At 32.0% G+C, this 15,171-nt stretch overlaps 1 protein-coding gene across 2 annotated transcripts; it reads left to right on the plus strand.

Annotated features, from left to right (window-relative positions):
• Positions 1-317: 317 nt before the first annotated feature.
• LOC111701871 (D-serine dehydratase) lies at positions 318-14,709 on the plus strand. Of its 2 annotated transcripts, XM_023473351.1 has the most exons (14): positions 323-943; positions 2,529-2,569; positions 3,345-3,418; positions 3,740-3,807; positions 4,644-4,702; positions 5,241-5,301; positions 5,537-5,601; positions 8,440-8,522; positions 8,752-8,842; positions 10,128-10,333; positions 11,377-11,464; positions 12,661-12,715; positions 13,101-13,154; positions 14,503-14,709. In XM_023473351.1, the coding sequence occupies exons 1-14, from the start codon at positions 839-841 to the stop codon at positions 14,629-14,631; spliced, it is 1,179 nt and encodes a 392-aa protein (XP_023329119.1). In that variant the 5' UTR covers positions 323-838; the 3' UTR covers positions 14,632-14,709. The 2 variants fall into 2 exon arrangements, 1 of the variants encoding a protein (XP_023329119.1); XR_002765288.1 differs by lacking the exons at positions 13,101-13,154; positions 14,503-14,709 and adding an exon at positions 10,741-10,801 and having other exon boundaries at positions 318-943.
• Positions 14,710-15,171: the final 462 nt, after the last annotated feature.

The raw sequence follows: 15,171 nt of genomic DNA on the forward strand, positions 1-15,171 counted from the left end.
AGCAAAGTATATATATTATAGATTGTTGATTTTGTGTTTCAATACTTTTGTTAATTGTAAATTGAACAAATGTAATATTTAGTTAACTCCATGCATCGTTAACCAATGTTAACAAATGTTAAAAGGAATTGAGTTTTTGCCACAAACTCTGATTTTCCTATTCTAATATCTTTTTTAATTTGATGGCGAAAAGCTTTGATATTTCAAACTCAGGTTATTTGATCTAGGAGAATGCATAGTTTGAAAAATATCTAAGGTGTACGACATCGGGTTGCAAAGATATATAGATTTATATAGAGTTTTTGGCAAAGACTCGATTCCTTTTTGGACTATAAATAAACTTTAAAAAACAGAACAAAAGTGTTCCGAACGGAACCATAATGAATGAATGATCTAACTGAAGTTCCTAGTTGATAAACATTGTTCGAAAATTGATACTGTGCATTGATTAGAATTAAATTTAGATCGGCAATTTTTTAGAGCTAAGGACATGTTTTTTATAGGGGAAAGCTGGGTTCCAAGCTAGTGTATGTAGATCTATGGATATAAAGTAGTAATCTCTGTTTTTTCTGTGTGTTTATTTGGATATTCGATCATAACTCATGAACATTTTAACCGATTTACCTCGAATTTTGATTGGTGAAATCGGTAAAACAATGGGAATGTTCTTGGCTTTGTTTAAAAACTATAAGTTGAGGTGATTGACTTTTCTATAGTAAAACTTAGTTTCCTTACAAAGCTGGGTTCCTAAGCTAGGATAATTAATAATACTAATTTATTACAAATCGCCATGTTTAAAATTTTTTAATGGAATATATTACAGTCTAATTGTATAAATATGGAGGAAGGAAAAATGGAAATAGAAAAACAAGAAATAGAAAAACCGGATAAAGGGAAAAGTATTTATGATTTGAGCACTCCATCCTTCTTGGTGGATATTCAGGTTAGATGGATTATTGACAAATAAATCAAAAAACCGTCAAGAGAAATATTCAATACAATTATTAATTCAACAAATAATTAATGAATTGAGTTTTTGGCACAAACCCAAATCACAGTGTGCTTGAAGGACCTCTTAGCTGAGTAGCTGTGTAACTAATTAGCTCCAGGAGTAGCAAGCAGTGCAGCTGATTAGCTTCTGGAGGGTTGAAATTTAGCTTATTAGCTCCAGGAGTAGCTGAGGTTTAGCTTATTAGCTCCAGGAGTAGCTGAGTTTTAGCTTTTTAGCTCCAAGAGTAGCTAAGGTTTAGCTTATTACTTCCAGGAGTAGCTGGGGTTTAGCTTATTAGCTCCAGGAGTAGCTAATTGTAGGATGAAGGAATAGTGAATTTGTGGATAAGAAGTTTAAGCCTGAGAGTGTTATCCTCGTCGAATTCTTGCAAACTATTTCCGACCAGGAGGCTGTGTTTCCGACCTCATGGGGTCACCACTTTAGAAGTACATTTATTGCTTCTAGATATAATTACATGATATATAACGAGTGTATAAAAGGAGAGGAAGTTGAGTAGGTTTTCTCTGGTTCTAGGATCCGACACTACTGATTTTCGGATTTCATAATCCTCGTTCGGGGATTTCTTCCTCTACACCATACCCTTTACTATGGACCTATCCCCTTATCCTTTACTCTGAACATTCCTTTTTATTTACTCCTACCCTTCTATTCTAAAACGCTTTCCTTGATAATTCTTTGAGTTCTTATGCTTCGGGGGTTAACTTTTGTTGTAGAACTCCTTTACTCCTATACCTATCTGAACAGTTCCACATATTTTACGCATGACCTATCCTTTTTTTACTCAAAACCCATTCGCATCCTTTAGTGTTTATAATAAAGGTTTGATAAAGGTTTAGTTTTAAGAGAATGGAAAGAACTAGAGTAAAGAATAAAGGGAATTAAAGGTCCAAAGTAAAGGGTATGTGAAGGACAAGAGTAAAGGATAAAGGGAAAGTTATAAATTAAAGGATAAGGAGAAAGGTCAAGAGTAAATGGTATTACAAAGACAAGAGTAAAGGACTAGGGGAAAGGTCTGAAGTAAAGGGTATGGAAAAGACAAGAGTAAGGGGATTGGTCTAAAGTAAAAGGTAAGGAAGGGCTAGAGTAAAGGATAAGAGGAAAGGACTATATATAGAGTAAAGGGTATCGAAAGGTTTAGAATAAAGGATAAGGGAAAAGGTCTATAAAGGATAAGGGGAAAGGTCTAGAGTAAATGATAAGGGGAAAGGTCTAGAGTAAATGATAAGGGGAAATGTTATTTTCTGGTTATCACTGAACAATATACTTAAAATGTTACCAAGTCCAACCAATTTTTGTAAACTTTCCGTTTTTTATCTTTCGAGGTTTATTTTTATCTTTTATTTATTTTTATAGAAACATCGTTTAAACCAAAAAATATCATCGATTATGTACAAAACTTTATTCAGGTTTATTTTGTACCCTTTTTGATTTTTCTATACTTTATTTTGTTCATTTTTAAGATAATAAATAGTTAACAATTAAATATATTAAATTTTGAAGAAAATTTTTTTTTAAGGTTTATCAATCTAACTGCAGCCGCATGCTAGAGTTGGCAAGGTATCTTAATATCTATGTACTTCTTAATATTTTTTCTAGGTCTGGATTGAAAATTGCAGGAGCTCTCTATTTAATTGTAAAAAATGAGTTCAATATATAAACACGATTTTTTTGTAAAAGTGCAAAAGCAATGTCTGCAATGTTTGATAATGTACAATGTACTTTAAGTACACTTTACAGTTTACAATTTAGTGTCATTTTGTCATTTTGTCAAAACTTTTATCTTAATAAAAGAAATTCCTTTCTCCATATCATCTTAACATTTTTCCTGTTATATAAATATACAACTTTAGATCAATTTTGCTTTTCTATTTGAAAAAGTGTTCAATGAATATATATATTGTTTATTTTCATCTTATGTTTTCACCTTCAGCTTATATCAGTATATCCCGGATTACAATATAAAAAACCAAAATAGCCATAAGTACTATTCCACTTTTTAAATGATAAAATTTTGCGGATTTTTCTGTTAAAATAATAGATATTCTAAAATTTTAAAAATTTGAATTTGTCCAGGCAAAATTGTTCAACTTTGGTCAGCTATGAACTTTGCCCGATTGGTTCAGACGTTTTGCGTAATGCGAAAGCGAGCAAAAACAAACATTATAAGATCTAAATAAAAAATCTACGAGTCTCGACAAACTTGCAATTATAGATCACAATTAAAAGTACTCCGGTTTGTCTCAAACAACATTCTAAACTCACTGCTGTATTTAGAACTGCGGGAATAAGTTTACGAGGGCAAACATTGTTCTAACCTCAATGCTGTATTTAGAACTGCGGGAATAAGTTTACGAGGGCAAACAAAGACTCACAAAACTGTAGAAGGAGGTGTTTTACAAACGGGAGGTGAAATTAGATAAATATGTATTCTAATCACAACATTATTGTAATATCAAAACTTCAAAAGTTTTTAATTAATTTAATTTTTTTTCGAACCCTTTCGAAAGTGAAACAGGTTGGTTTACCCGAAAGGAAACCTTAGAGAGGATTGTACAGAAAACATAAAAAAAAATTTTCTTGTATTTTCTTGGTTTTATTTTGTCAAACTACATATTTAGTTAAACCATAAAAACTAATTTTAATTTAAGGCCAACCTTCAGATATTTAAAAAATACAGGGAAAAACGAACAATTAGAATAAAAACAATTTTTACTTTTCAAAAATAAGGTAGCCGAAGGAAAATTGTTACTTCCACTCTTCTAGAATGTGAGATGTATGCTAAAAGTGGGTTTGAGGTAAAATTTAGAATATTTTCATATTTTTGGGGATTTTTGTTATGAGTAAAATAAAACTTTAAAATGTGATTTCCCACGTACTTTTTAAAGGTTCTCCCATACCTTAAGTTTATTTTTTCATTTTATTTACATGTTCTCAAAGCATTGTAAATATATTTTTATACCGTACATTTCGAAAATGTAAGGTATATGTGCAGAATATTTCGAAAATGTACGGTATATGTACAGAAAATGTACGGTATATGTACAGAAAATGTACGGTATATGTACAGAAAATGTAGGTATATGTACAGAATTTCTTCAGGAAAGTTTGAATTAGTACATTTTGACATCATGTCTATGATTGTTCTGCAGTAACAACAACCGGAGCATGAGTAATATTATAATTCACGTTCCAGGATTTTAACTCTCAGTCATTTTTAACTAATCGTTGCTTTACAACATTATTACCTAGAATGGGAATTCTAGAATTTCTCGAGATAAAAAGTAACAATATAATCCTGTTGAAGATTGGGTTTCCGTGTCGTTTCTTCTCTAAATCAATAACTGAAAGAAAATTAGTTATTTAAAAATTTCAAAATACCAAAAGTAAAAAAAAATACTATTCCAACTTGGATAAATTTTTAAGATTACAAAAAGACGAAATATTTTATAAAACTTTAAAAGGGCAGAATGGCCGCCTGTTAAAATTTGGTGAAAGTATTTCAAAAAGTTAAGAAGGAAAGATTTAGATAGAAATATGTAGAAATTTAATGGAACTTTTTACACAAACTTTTCAAACATAAACATTCTGTTTACGCATCGGAAAAAAGTTGATTAAAAATGTATTTGTTTAGGATATTCTTTTCGGATTCCCCTTGATTCCCCAACATCTACCCAGGGTATATAAACTCAGGTTAGAAAAAACATCAATATATTTAGAAAAATCAAGTTTAAAAAATAACATAATAAGCTAAATTGAATAAGAAATTATATTTTAAATTTTAAGAATTTGCAAGAGTAAACCGAGATTTTTATTCAATTTTGATTGAATCATTATTTGATATTTTTTATATTAATAAGAATTATCATGAAAAAAATCAATCGTTAAAAAAATATATATGGTTTTAGTTAGATTAAATACAAAGAGGATGATACAAGCTCCGATCTTAACACTATTCATACTGACGTTTTCTTTGCCAAAATATTCTAGGAAGGGGGGGGGGGAGAGAGGTGATACTATTAAATAGCTATGTAAACACTTTTGGAAACACTACAGGTTTCAAAAAATCTACAAAGAAAAAAAGATGAACGGTTAAATGCATTATTTTAATTTTTTTTTGATTTTAACAGACCAAAGCATCTGGATTTATTATTTTATCAAGCGCATTTAGAGAAGAGTTTTGAATTTCTGAAAAAGTTTGAATAAAAATGCATTTATTTGTTGTTTCAAGATCCCAGCTTGATGCATTCCACGTTATGGTTGCAAACCTGGAGATATGCATATTTTTTCAGGTAAACTAAAAAATAATGCAAAAGATACACAGATGGCTTTTTGCTAAATATTTATACTCTTTTAGTGAGTTTTTGCCACAAACTCAAATTTTCTAACACCTTTTTTGGTAGCTTCGACTATTTCATAGTTTAATATAATATCGAAGGTCTACGATAAACTGAGTTTGAAGCATACAGTTCAAAAGTTTTTGATTATCATTATCATATCATATCATTATCATAAAAACATGTTTAGGATTCTACTCCCCCTCAGGGTAAGAAGTGGTCTATTGTACTAAAAATAGACTGTGGAAATGAAAGGTGAACATATTCCTGTTTTATCCCAAGTAAAGATAAAACTATTCTTTTTTCATTTCTGTGAAAGGGTTTCCATTGAAAACCATTAATCCTGATGTAAAATAATCAAACCAGAGCTTTAAAATGAAAAACAGATTAGATATTTGATTAATAAGCTTTACTATAATTTATATACTATATTATGTTCAAATAGATACGAACAATGTATCATGGCGTCCTCTTAAAGTAAATATCTACCATGGAACAATGTATCATGGCGTCCTCTTAAAGTAAATATCTACCAAGGAACAATGTATCATGGCGTCCTCTTAAAGTAAATATCTACCAAGGAACAATGTATCATGGCGTCCTCTTAAAGTAAATATCTACCAAGGAACAATGTATCATGGCGTCCTCTTTAAGTAAATATCTACCAAGGAACAATGTATCATGGCGTCCTCTTAAAGTAAATATCTACCAAGGAACAATGTATCATGGCGTCCTCTTAAAATATCTACCAAGGAACAATGTATCATGGCGTCCTCTTAAAGTAAATATCTACCATGGAACAATGTATCATGGCGTCCTCTTAAAGTAAATATCTACCAAGGATAATTGTATAGTTTAAAAAGAAGCTTATATGTTTCTTTTTGTAGAAAAATTAGAAAAATATTTAGGTTTGACTGAGCAATTTCATATGTTAATTCATAACCTGTATAATTTACTTATTAAAATGTGCATAATAATTCAAACATTTAAGGCTATTCCTGGATTTGCAATGTTTAATGCAAAATGAGAAACAAAGAAATAATTTTAAAGAAAATATAGTATTTGTCTGAAAAATATGAGCCTGTGAGAGGGGGTTTAGACTCTTATTAAGACTTAAGAGAGCAATAAGCTTAATTTCAAGTGAAATGTAAATTGGCAACGCCCAATTCACAACGGTACCCTCCAAAGCTTTGTCTCATAAACTAGGAATTTGATTTCAATGTTTAAAATTAGAAAACTGATGATTTTCGATTGTGGTTTTTCTGCAAAAGTATGTTACGCATTTCTACTGCGAGAAAACCGAAAACGAAAATATTTATTGCTATCGTTTTGCCCGAGAAGTAGAATAAAAGTTTATGGTAATATTATATCCACTGGGATCCCCCCAAGGGAATACAAACCTACCAATCTAATCCGGAGAAATTAGAGAATTTGAATATTATAATATAAATATGAATATAAACCCACATTTAGAATTTTTAAAGACATTTTTATATTCTCTGGAAAGTTTAAAGTTTAAAGATCAATGGAGAGAGAGGGAAAATCAGGATATAGGAATATATCAGGATATAGGAATATATCAGGATATAGGAATCAGAGCCCGCGATTTAAAAAATTCGGGAAAATATGGCTCGGGTCTAAGCTGTCGTTGGGCCTTATTTACGACTTGAGCTTTCGAATTCAAGCTGCAATACCTTCCACAGAATTGAGTTCAAAAACCTGTTTAATATTCTATTCGGCGGATTTTAATGGTAGGAATTGGCGCATTCCGGGTTTTTATGAGAATAAGACTCCACATTGAGCCTTATTCTCCACTAAAACCAACCAAGGTTGGTTTTATTTTCATTAGGCCTAACTCCTCAATCGAGCCGAGGATCTTGCAGCTGTCGAAGATCGGGTCTTAAAGTTGGGTTTAAGGAATTACGGCTCGAGTCGAAGTTTTTAAATCGTGGGCTCAGGAGTCCGAAGAGGGAACTTACAAATCAATAGGAAACTGACAGAGAATGGATAGATAGATAAAAATAAAGAAAAGAGATTATTGATATTAAAAGATATATCTTTAATCTTTCATAAACGGAATCTATGATAAAATGTCTGAATTTATCTAATAAAAACTGTCAGTCCATGTTCATAGGTCGAAAGTTTTGTGTGAACTAGTGCTAATCTACAACGTTTGATTTCGATATCCACATTAAACCGTTTAAATTTGCTGTATATATAAATGATTGATCTTTAATTTTAGTTATCCATGCTGGGGTTTGACCATATATAGGACATCCAAATAAATAAATTTAATTATTTGGACAACAAAAAATACAGATAACTGCTTGATCCTAGAATTAAAAATTCAAAAGTTTTTACTTCTGGCTCAATAAGTAAGGTTTTGCGTATTTTAAAATAAAATATTTGAACCAAAAGTAAGTGGTTCCAATCGTTCATTTCTTATTCGATCTTCAGATTAAATTAAGATATTAAGATTAATTTTGAATACTATTTTCAACAAAGGAACTGAGTTCTTGTCTCTGATTTGTGTTCCCTAGCTGTATACCAGGCCGTAGATCCTTGATATTTCAAACTATGAATTATGTTCTGGTCGAATAATGTAAATAAGTTTGAAATATCAAAGGTTTACACCATCAGGGTACAAAGATATAAAGAGATTAATCAAAGCTTCTTAAAGGGACTGTAAGCTTAATTTCAAGTTACCAACCATGCAAACTTGGCAATGCCCAATTCACAACGGTACCCTTGCAAGCTTTGGCTTATCAAGTATAAATTAGATTTCCATGTTTTTGTTTCTTTAAACTGTTTATTTTCATTTGCGGTTTCTTTGCTAAAGAACCTTGCACATTTAGTTTTTATAAGAAGCAATGAAGAAACTCATAGAAATAAACACTTTACGATTCAGGAAAAATACGGTATCTTCCACATTTTTGATAAAATTAATGTTTCATCCTTAATCAGACAAATCTTTTAAAGGTACCGTTGTGAATCGGGCATTGTCAACCTTGAATAGAAGGTCACTTCAAATTACGCTTACAGTCCCTTTAAAGCATTATTTGTTGGTGTAAGTTAACCATGTTTTTGTTACAGAGCTGGTGTTTGGTGGGAGGAAGCTTCGCAAATTCTTGAAATTGCAAGATTCATCACTGCTTCGTCTAATCTCAAATTTCAGGGCTTCTTGTTTATCCATTCTTTTTAGTTGTTGATTAACATTGTTTGTTTCTAAAGGAATTGAGTCTTTGCCACAAACTCTAATTTTCTAATCCCTATATTTTTTCAGTCCAATGTCATGGACTTGAAATATAAAAGGTTAACACCATCAGATTGCAGAGATATAGGGATTAGAAAATTCGGGTTTGTGGCAATGACTTAACTCCTTTACACACTTTTGATATGTTCCAGGTATTTATGTGCACTGTGGAAATTCTTATCACTCTAATACTCCAGAACAAGTTAAAGATATTCGAAACAATGCTCTGAACTCAGTTAAAAGGTATTTATAACAAGGGTCATTAATTTAATAACAAATATGTTGAAATGTATTATATGCTTTAGTCAGGGGCGTAAATAAGGATTCTGTCGAGGGGGGGGGGGAAGGGGGACATTTGCTTAATTTGGCGCGCGAAGCGCGTTGAATTTTTTTTACCCCCCCCCCCTAGGATTTTTTTTTTACCCCCGTAGAAATATATCATGATGTATATGAAATTATTGGTTTTAGTTGGATTTGATTTGCATTTTCCACTCATTTCTGGCATTTACAAACTCCATCAATTATTAAGCTTTCACCTTTTTTTATATCCTTCAATATAGTCATTCATTTTACATTAAGTACAATGATCTATTAGAAAACTGAATTTATTATAAGTAACATAAAAAATAGTTTCACTCTAAGAAAACGCTACTCTGCAAAACTTTGAAAAAATATATTGTCGTTGTTTATATTCTTATTTCTAATTTCTAAAATTTTCTTGTCGTCAATGTATAGTATGTTAAAATCTTAAATAAATTTAATATGGAAATGACATTATTCAGAAGTAAAAATGTATTCTTCATTGCCCATACCCTTTTTTTCTATTAAAAAAACATCTAATTGTAATGACATTGACCATTACTTTAGGATATAGGATCATTTATAATATGTTGACTTAAAATCTGAAATATCTGAAATATCTGCACATTTAAATTATTTTCGTGCAAATTTTAAAGATATTCAATTTAAAAATCAACCTTTGCGCTCAGATACTTTTGAAGAATATCTTCAGATTTTATTACCCCCAGGATTCCAGGGGGGGGGGGTAAATAATCCCAATACCCCCCCCCCCTATTTACGCCACTGGCTTTAGTTGTCGTAAATTTTGATAAACGCAGCGGAATTGCGCGCAATTGCCCGATATAGAGCGCAATTCTGTTGAACTTTCTGGCGTTTGTGTTTAACCCTTAAACTGTGTGCTTTGCATTCATGTACTCTGCATGGTTAAAACAGTACTACTCCGTTCTTCTCCGCCCCCTTCAGGATCCTTCCTCCAGAGAATCTATTCTTTTAAAATTATGTATTTGAAGAAATATTGAAGAAAAAACAGGAATAAACTTTAAAAAGGCATAGCAAAATAAATTGATTATTTAATACGTAGAAAGCGTTAAAAGATCGCAAGAAGAGTGCTTTCTTTGTATAATGAAAGCAAGATTTATGATTTTTTCTGCTTGATATTTTATCTGATCCAAAAAAAAATTAGATTTAATACGTTTTCTTTTAGTCCCATTTAAACCCATTGTAATAGAATTGCTGACTGGTTGGAAGATGAAGGAATAAAGTGTATTGATGTTGGGATAGGTTCAACACCATCCTGTTCTCATCCTACTCCAGCTCTCTCAGCCCTGTCGGAGATACATCCTGGAAACTATGTTTTCTATGATGCTATGCAGATGGAGCTTGGATCCTGTCAGGAGTCTGATATTGCTGGCACTGTTCTAACCAGAATCATAGGTAACATGAAGAATGAAAGACCACTTTGCTGCTAGGGCGGACGACGTTTTGTTCACAAATGGCAATAACCGTTAATTTTGAACTTGTAAATGAACAAACATTACCGGTAGTTCATGATAAAAAAGAACTGAAAATTATAAAAGAACCAATTGATGTCGGTGACTTTCGTAGATTTTTCTGCTAAAAATTGATTAAACTTACAATTGTATGGAAAGAAAATTATGTTTTTTATAATTAATTTTCCTCTTTAACGGCGCTATTTCTAAACTATCTTCCGTTAACGCCATTAATAAAATTTAGTTTGAAAATGAACGGCTAATTGCAGAGTTTTTAGCAGTTAGCTTTATAAAAAGTTAACGTCACTAGCTCTAATTAATACTAAACGAACAGATGCAAGAACTGTTTAGTTGACTTCGATAGCGGACGGGTTCTACTTGGACTAATACAGTTTGGAACGAAGTTTTCAGAGTACGTCATTTATTACAGACCTATGAATCTAAATATATACTTTACTTGTCTGGGTGTCTGTCTGTTTGTTTGTCTGTTTGTTTGTATACAACAAACGTCAAAATTGCTAAATCGATCTAGCCCAATTTTTTTTGAGAGACCTCACAGGACCACAGGGCAGGTTTATGAATGGTCAAAAAGTAATCAAATTTGCAATAACAAATTTTAATTTTTTTTAAATCCTCAAAAAATATTTGTTTGATAATTATAGAAGAGAAAATGCCGCAGATAGAGGAACAGTTAAAAGATAAAATCGAAAGTTGGGTGCAAAGCCACCCTTGAAGCCTAGTTAATTAAATTCCTTTTTCATATCCCGTGGTGGTCATAACCTACAGGATTAACTCTAATCACGAGATCAAACAATTATTCTCAAATTCAAAAGTGTCAAATTAACATTTAATATCGAGATCAAGCAATTATTTTCAAATTTAAAAGTGTCAACATTGAATTTTCAAATCAAAACTCCAAAGTTAACGTTCAAATCGTAAAATCTACAAAATTTGAATTATAGTCTCATCCTTTTAATATTCTTGCAGGACATTACCCCCGGAGAAATCAGCTTCTGATTGATTGTGGATTTACTGGTTTTACTAAACAAGGATTAGGAAAACAACAAGACAAGAGGTAAAACTACCTTTGCTTAAAAAACCACAAACTACGCTAAATTGGATAGTTTTTACGTAATAAGAAATTCACATTTATCCTGTTAAATATTTGCTACCTTGTTCTTTTCAATTTAGCTAAATAGCACACCAATCGCATCAATAAAAGAATCGAGTTATGTGATTTAAAACATATAAGATTTTAATCTAACGTCCAACTTCCTTTATGTTTGACATAAGATAAAGGGACAGGATTTATTAAATTATTATTTTTTTAATATAAAAACAGTCGTATCATATTTTTCTGACAGGTACTCCCATGTCACAATGCTGATTACTCTCAAAATAAGATAATTCAGATTCTAAAATCTAGAAACATTTATTTCTATAATAAGCAAGTTTAGAACATGCTGAAATAGATAAGAAACTTTACTTACGGGTGCGTTTTGTATTTTTTTTTTTAATTAATAAAGTTTAATAAAGTTTTCTGTTGTAAAATAGTAACACTTTTTCCTTTAGACTGGCGCTTTAAAAAAACGCCGATTTTTTCTTCGTACTCCCAAAAATGTCGCGGATTTTTCTTGTTAAATTTATGGGTTTTCAAAAATGGTTTAAGTGTCAACTTTTTTCCGGCAAAATTTTCCCTGGATCCTGTGAGTTACACAACAAATTGGGTCCAAACTGTTCTGCTGTGTAGACGCTCAGTGATTACAAACAAACAACCAAAAAGCTTTGTAAAAAGTTTTGATAAGCCACAAAATTGTCATCTAAAAAGTATGTTTAAAGGGTAATGTTGTGAATCGGACATTTCTTTCTTTGAATGGAGAGAAATTAAAGCGTATGCAGTTCCTTTAATCTTGAAGATTTATTGAAGGTCTAAGGCTGGTTGTTTTAAATGAACTGGATGACTTTAGATAAAATAAGAATCTTAAACTCTTACAGAAAACAATAGAGCAACCCCATTAGACAAATTAACTCCCAAGTGCACAATTAACATGGAAGAATGATCCTTTGTCTGTTTAAAGTTTAGGATAGAAAAATTCATCAAACAGAAAAAATCCGTTATTTTGGTCACTTTCTTGATTGAATTTGCTGCAATTGCTTTGTAGTGAAGTTTTAAAACCATATTTTATTAATAAATATTTAAATTGAGACGATGGTTAATTAAGATTCAAAACTAAATTGATAATCCCTGAAATATAGAGTGTTGCTTACTAGAATGTTGGCCAGAATAAAGGGATGCCCTGAGCTAATGGTAACAGACATGACACAGGTATACACAATAATAAACATTGCTGTTTGTTCTGAGTTTATGAGATGCATAAAAAATGATGCTAGACATTTTCCAAAAAGGCATATTCCCAACTGGTAACTTCCCAAGTGACAATTTCCCAAGAGGCAACTTTACAAAGGTTAGGTTAGGACTTCTGAGGCAGTGCAGGCTGCGATGTGGGCCAAGCGCTTCAGCTGGGATGAGCTAGGGGGGACCCAGCACTGCGGCTAGAACAGGCTAGGGGGCCGAACGCTGCAACTAGGACAGGCTAGGGGGCCAAACACTGCGGCTCTCATAGACTTGGGACGTTGCCGCTTGGGAAAATACCCTTGGGAAGAAAAACCTTTGGGACGTACCTAACATCTTAAATATCATCTTATTTAAGGAAATTGGGTTTGTTGACAGCTCTGATTCAAGTCTTAAAATTCAATTTGAAAAGGTAATAAGGTTTAAACTTAACACAATTATTTCGTCTAGAAACAACAAGTTTTAAAGCCTGATGATTTTGAATAGAAGGACTAACCAATAACCCATGCTGAAGGGACTGAAGGCCCTTGATTAATGAATGTGAGAAGAACGGTTTTCAAAAATCAAGAAAATGCACACAGCTTCTCTACACTGAGCTTGCATAAACTAAACTAGTTACTACTCGTTCTCTACCCCCTGATCCTGCAAGGGAAACACAGCGAATAGATTTAAGGAGTGTTGTCATGTCTTCTTAACCTATCTATGCCGTCTAGTAGGGCTATGCAACTTTCCCATAGAGAACGGAAGGTTTAGAAAATTAAAAGAAGATCCCGTTGATGAAATGTCATAAGTGTTTTTTTTTATGCTGTTAAATAATGAAAATAACCGTTTATGCCAAAAGAGAATGGGGGAAGAAAGACAAATTGTTGTGTGTGCATGGCAGTCTCACAGCCTCACAGTATGTAGTTGGGATAGTTTGTGTAAGACAAAAGGGTGGTTGACACAGCCACCGCAGTTTTACCCGAGCAAGTGTATTTGTCCAAATATAGAAGATAAAACCAAAAGCCATGCATAGTAAGCTTAATCCCGAGACTAAACTAATCTTGTACTTGTATCCTGAAAAGTGTGTAAATTTCAACCAATCAGAGTTGCATAGAAGCCGGGCAATTTGAAATTTTGCGTGCCATTTAAGATACAAAAACAGGAAGGACTCTCTAATTTTGAAAAACCGGTTTTTGATTTTTCTGTACTATATTAAAAAAGAGTGGACTAAGCAAGAAATTAAAAGTGTTCACATTGGATTTCCAGATTAAGCAGTCGGGATTAAAGGTATCCCATTCCAAAGTTTCCAGCAATGTTATGTTATTTTAACTAACCATTAATGAACAATTTGAAATAAGACTAAAAGTGCCCACTTCTAGAGATCTAAGATCAAATTTAATTTATTCTTTTGTTGTTATGCTTTTTGTTTATTGGATGAGCCCCTGGCATAATTTCAACTTTCCTCATTTAAACTCTACATAAAGTATACATCTATCATGGCTGAAATTTTATCTTTTACAAAACTTTAAAGAAAAGTAAACAAATTCTAGGTTTTAATAGATTAGTATGAACTAGTCCATATCCAAAAGATTTAAGAAGTTCCTGAAAATATTATATTTTAATAAAGTTACATTTTAGTTTCTTTTATTTTAAATTAAACCCAAAATACCCAAAGTTCCAATAACGCAGAAACTTTTAAACATAAAAGAAGATTTTAGTTTCAAATGAAAACAGACTGCGTAGTCCAAAAAATTTATCTAAATTAAATTTTTTTCTAGTTTCCTGTTGGGAGTACACTTCAGCTGATTCCATACCACTCATGCGCAACTGCCGCGTGTTATAATATCTATCATGTGCATAGAGAAGAGAAAGTCACTGATACATGGGCACCCTGTAAGGGCTGGTAGAATAATTAATTGATTCAAAGATAAAACTTTGTAGTTATTTGATCAATTTTGACATAAATAAATGCGTATTTCTGCTTAGTAGTGTTTAATTTTAGATTTTGAATCTTAATTTTGTGATTGGCAGGCTATCCAGGAAGACTGAAGGCCTTTGACCCAATCTAACCCTTTCTGAGCATAGGCTTATAATTTCTTCTTGTCATGTTAAAGGGATTGGCATCATTTTCAGGCCCTTCTCAAGTTTTCAGAGTTGTTGGTGTATAAAGAATCCTAAGAGAATCTGAAATGTTTATCACATAACAAAGTCACGATTTACTATCCGTTTTTCTTATTTTCACAATAAGCAATTTTTTCTCTGACATATTGGGCATACAATTTTGAAATAGATACACATCTCCAAGGTACTAATGCAAAAAAAGTTGATTGCGGTTGTGTATACTCTGCGTACAAGGTACATATTGAAACCAGATCTCTCTGGGCGGAATTTGTAAACAAGAATAGATGCATCAGTGTTCCTCTAGTATCCGCGCGGAGGATAAAAGC

The sequence above is a fragment of the Eurytemora carolleeae genome, unplaced genomic scaffold, assembly GCF_000591075.1.
Source record: "Eurytemora carolleeae unplaced genomic scaffold, Eaff_2.0 scaffold479, whole genome shotgun sequence".
In the NCBI taxonomy this organism is placed as follows: Eukaryota; Metazoa; Arthropoda; class Copepoda; order Calanoida; family Temoridae; genus Eurytemora; species Eurytemora carolleeae.

Bases quoted from the DNA above. Each gene is read 5' to 3' on its own strand.
- LOC111701871 (XM_023473351.1), top strand. From the start codon at position 839: ATGGAGGAAGGAAAAATGGAAATAGAAAAACAAGAAATAGAAAAACCG. The intron at 2,570-3,344 runs GTATCTTAATAT...TGCTGTATTTAG, and splicing joins CGCATGCTAGAGTTGGCAAG to AACTGCGGGAATAAGTTTAC. The intron at 11,465-12,660 runs GTAAAACTACCT...GTTGCTTACTAG, and splicing joins GGAAAACAACAAGACAAGAG to AATGTTGGCCAGAATAAAGG.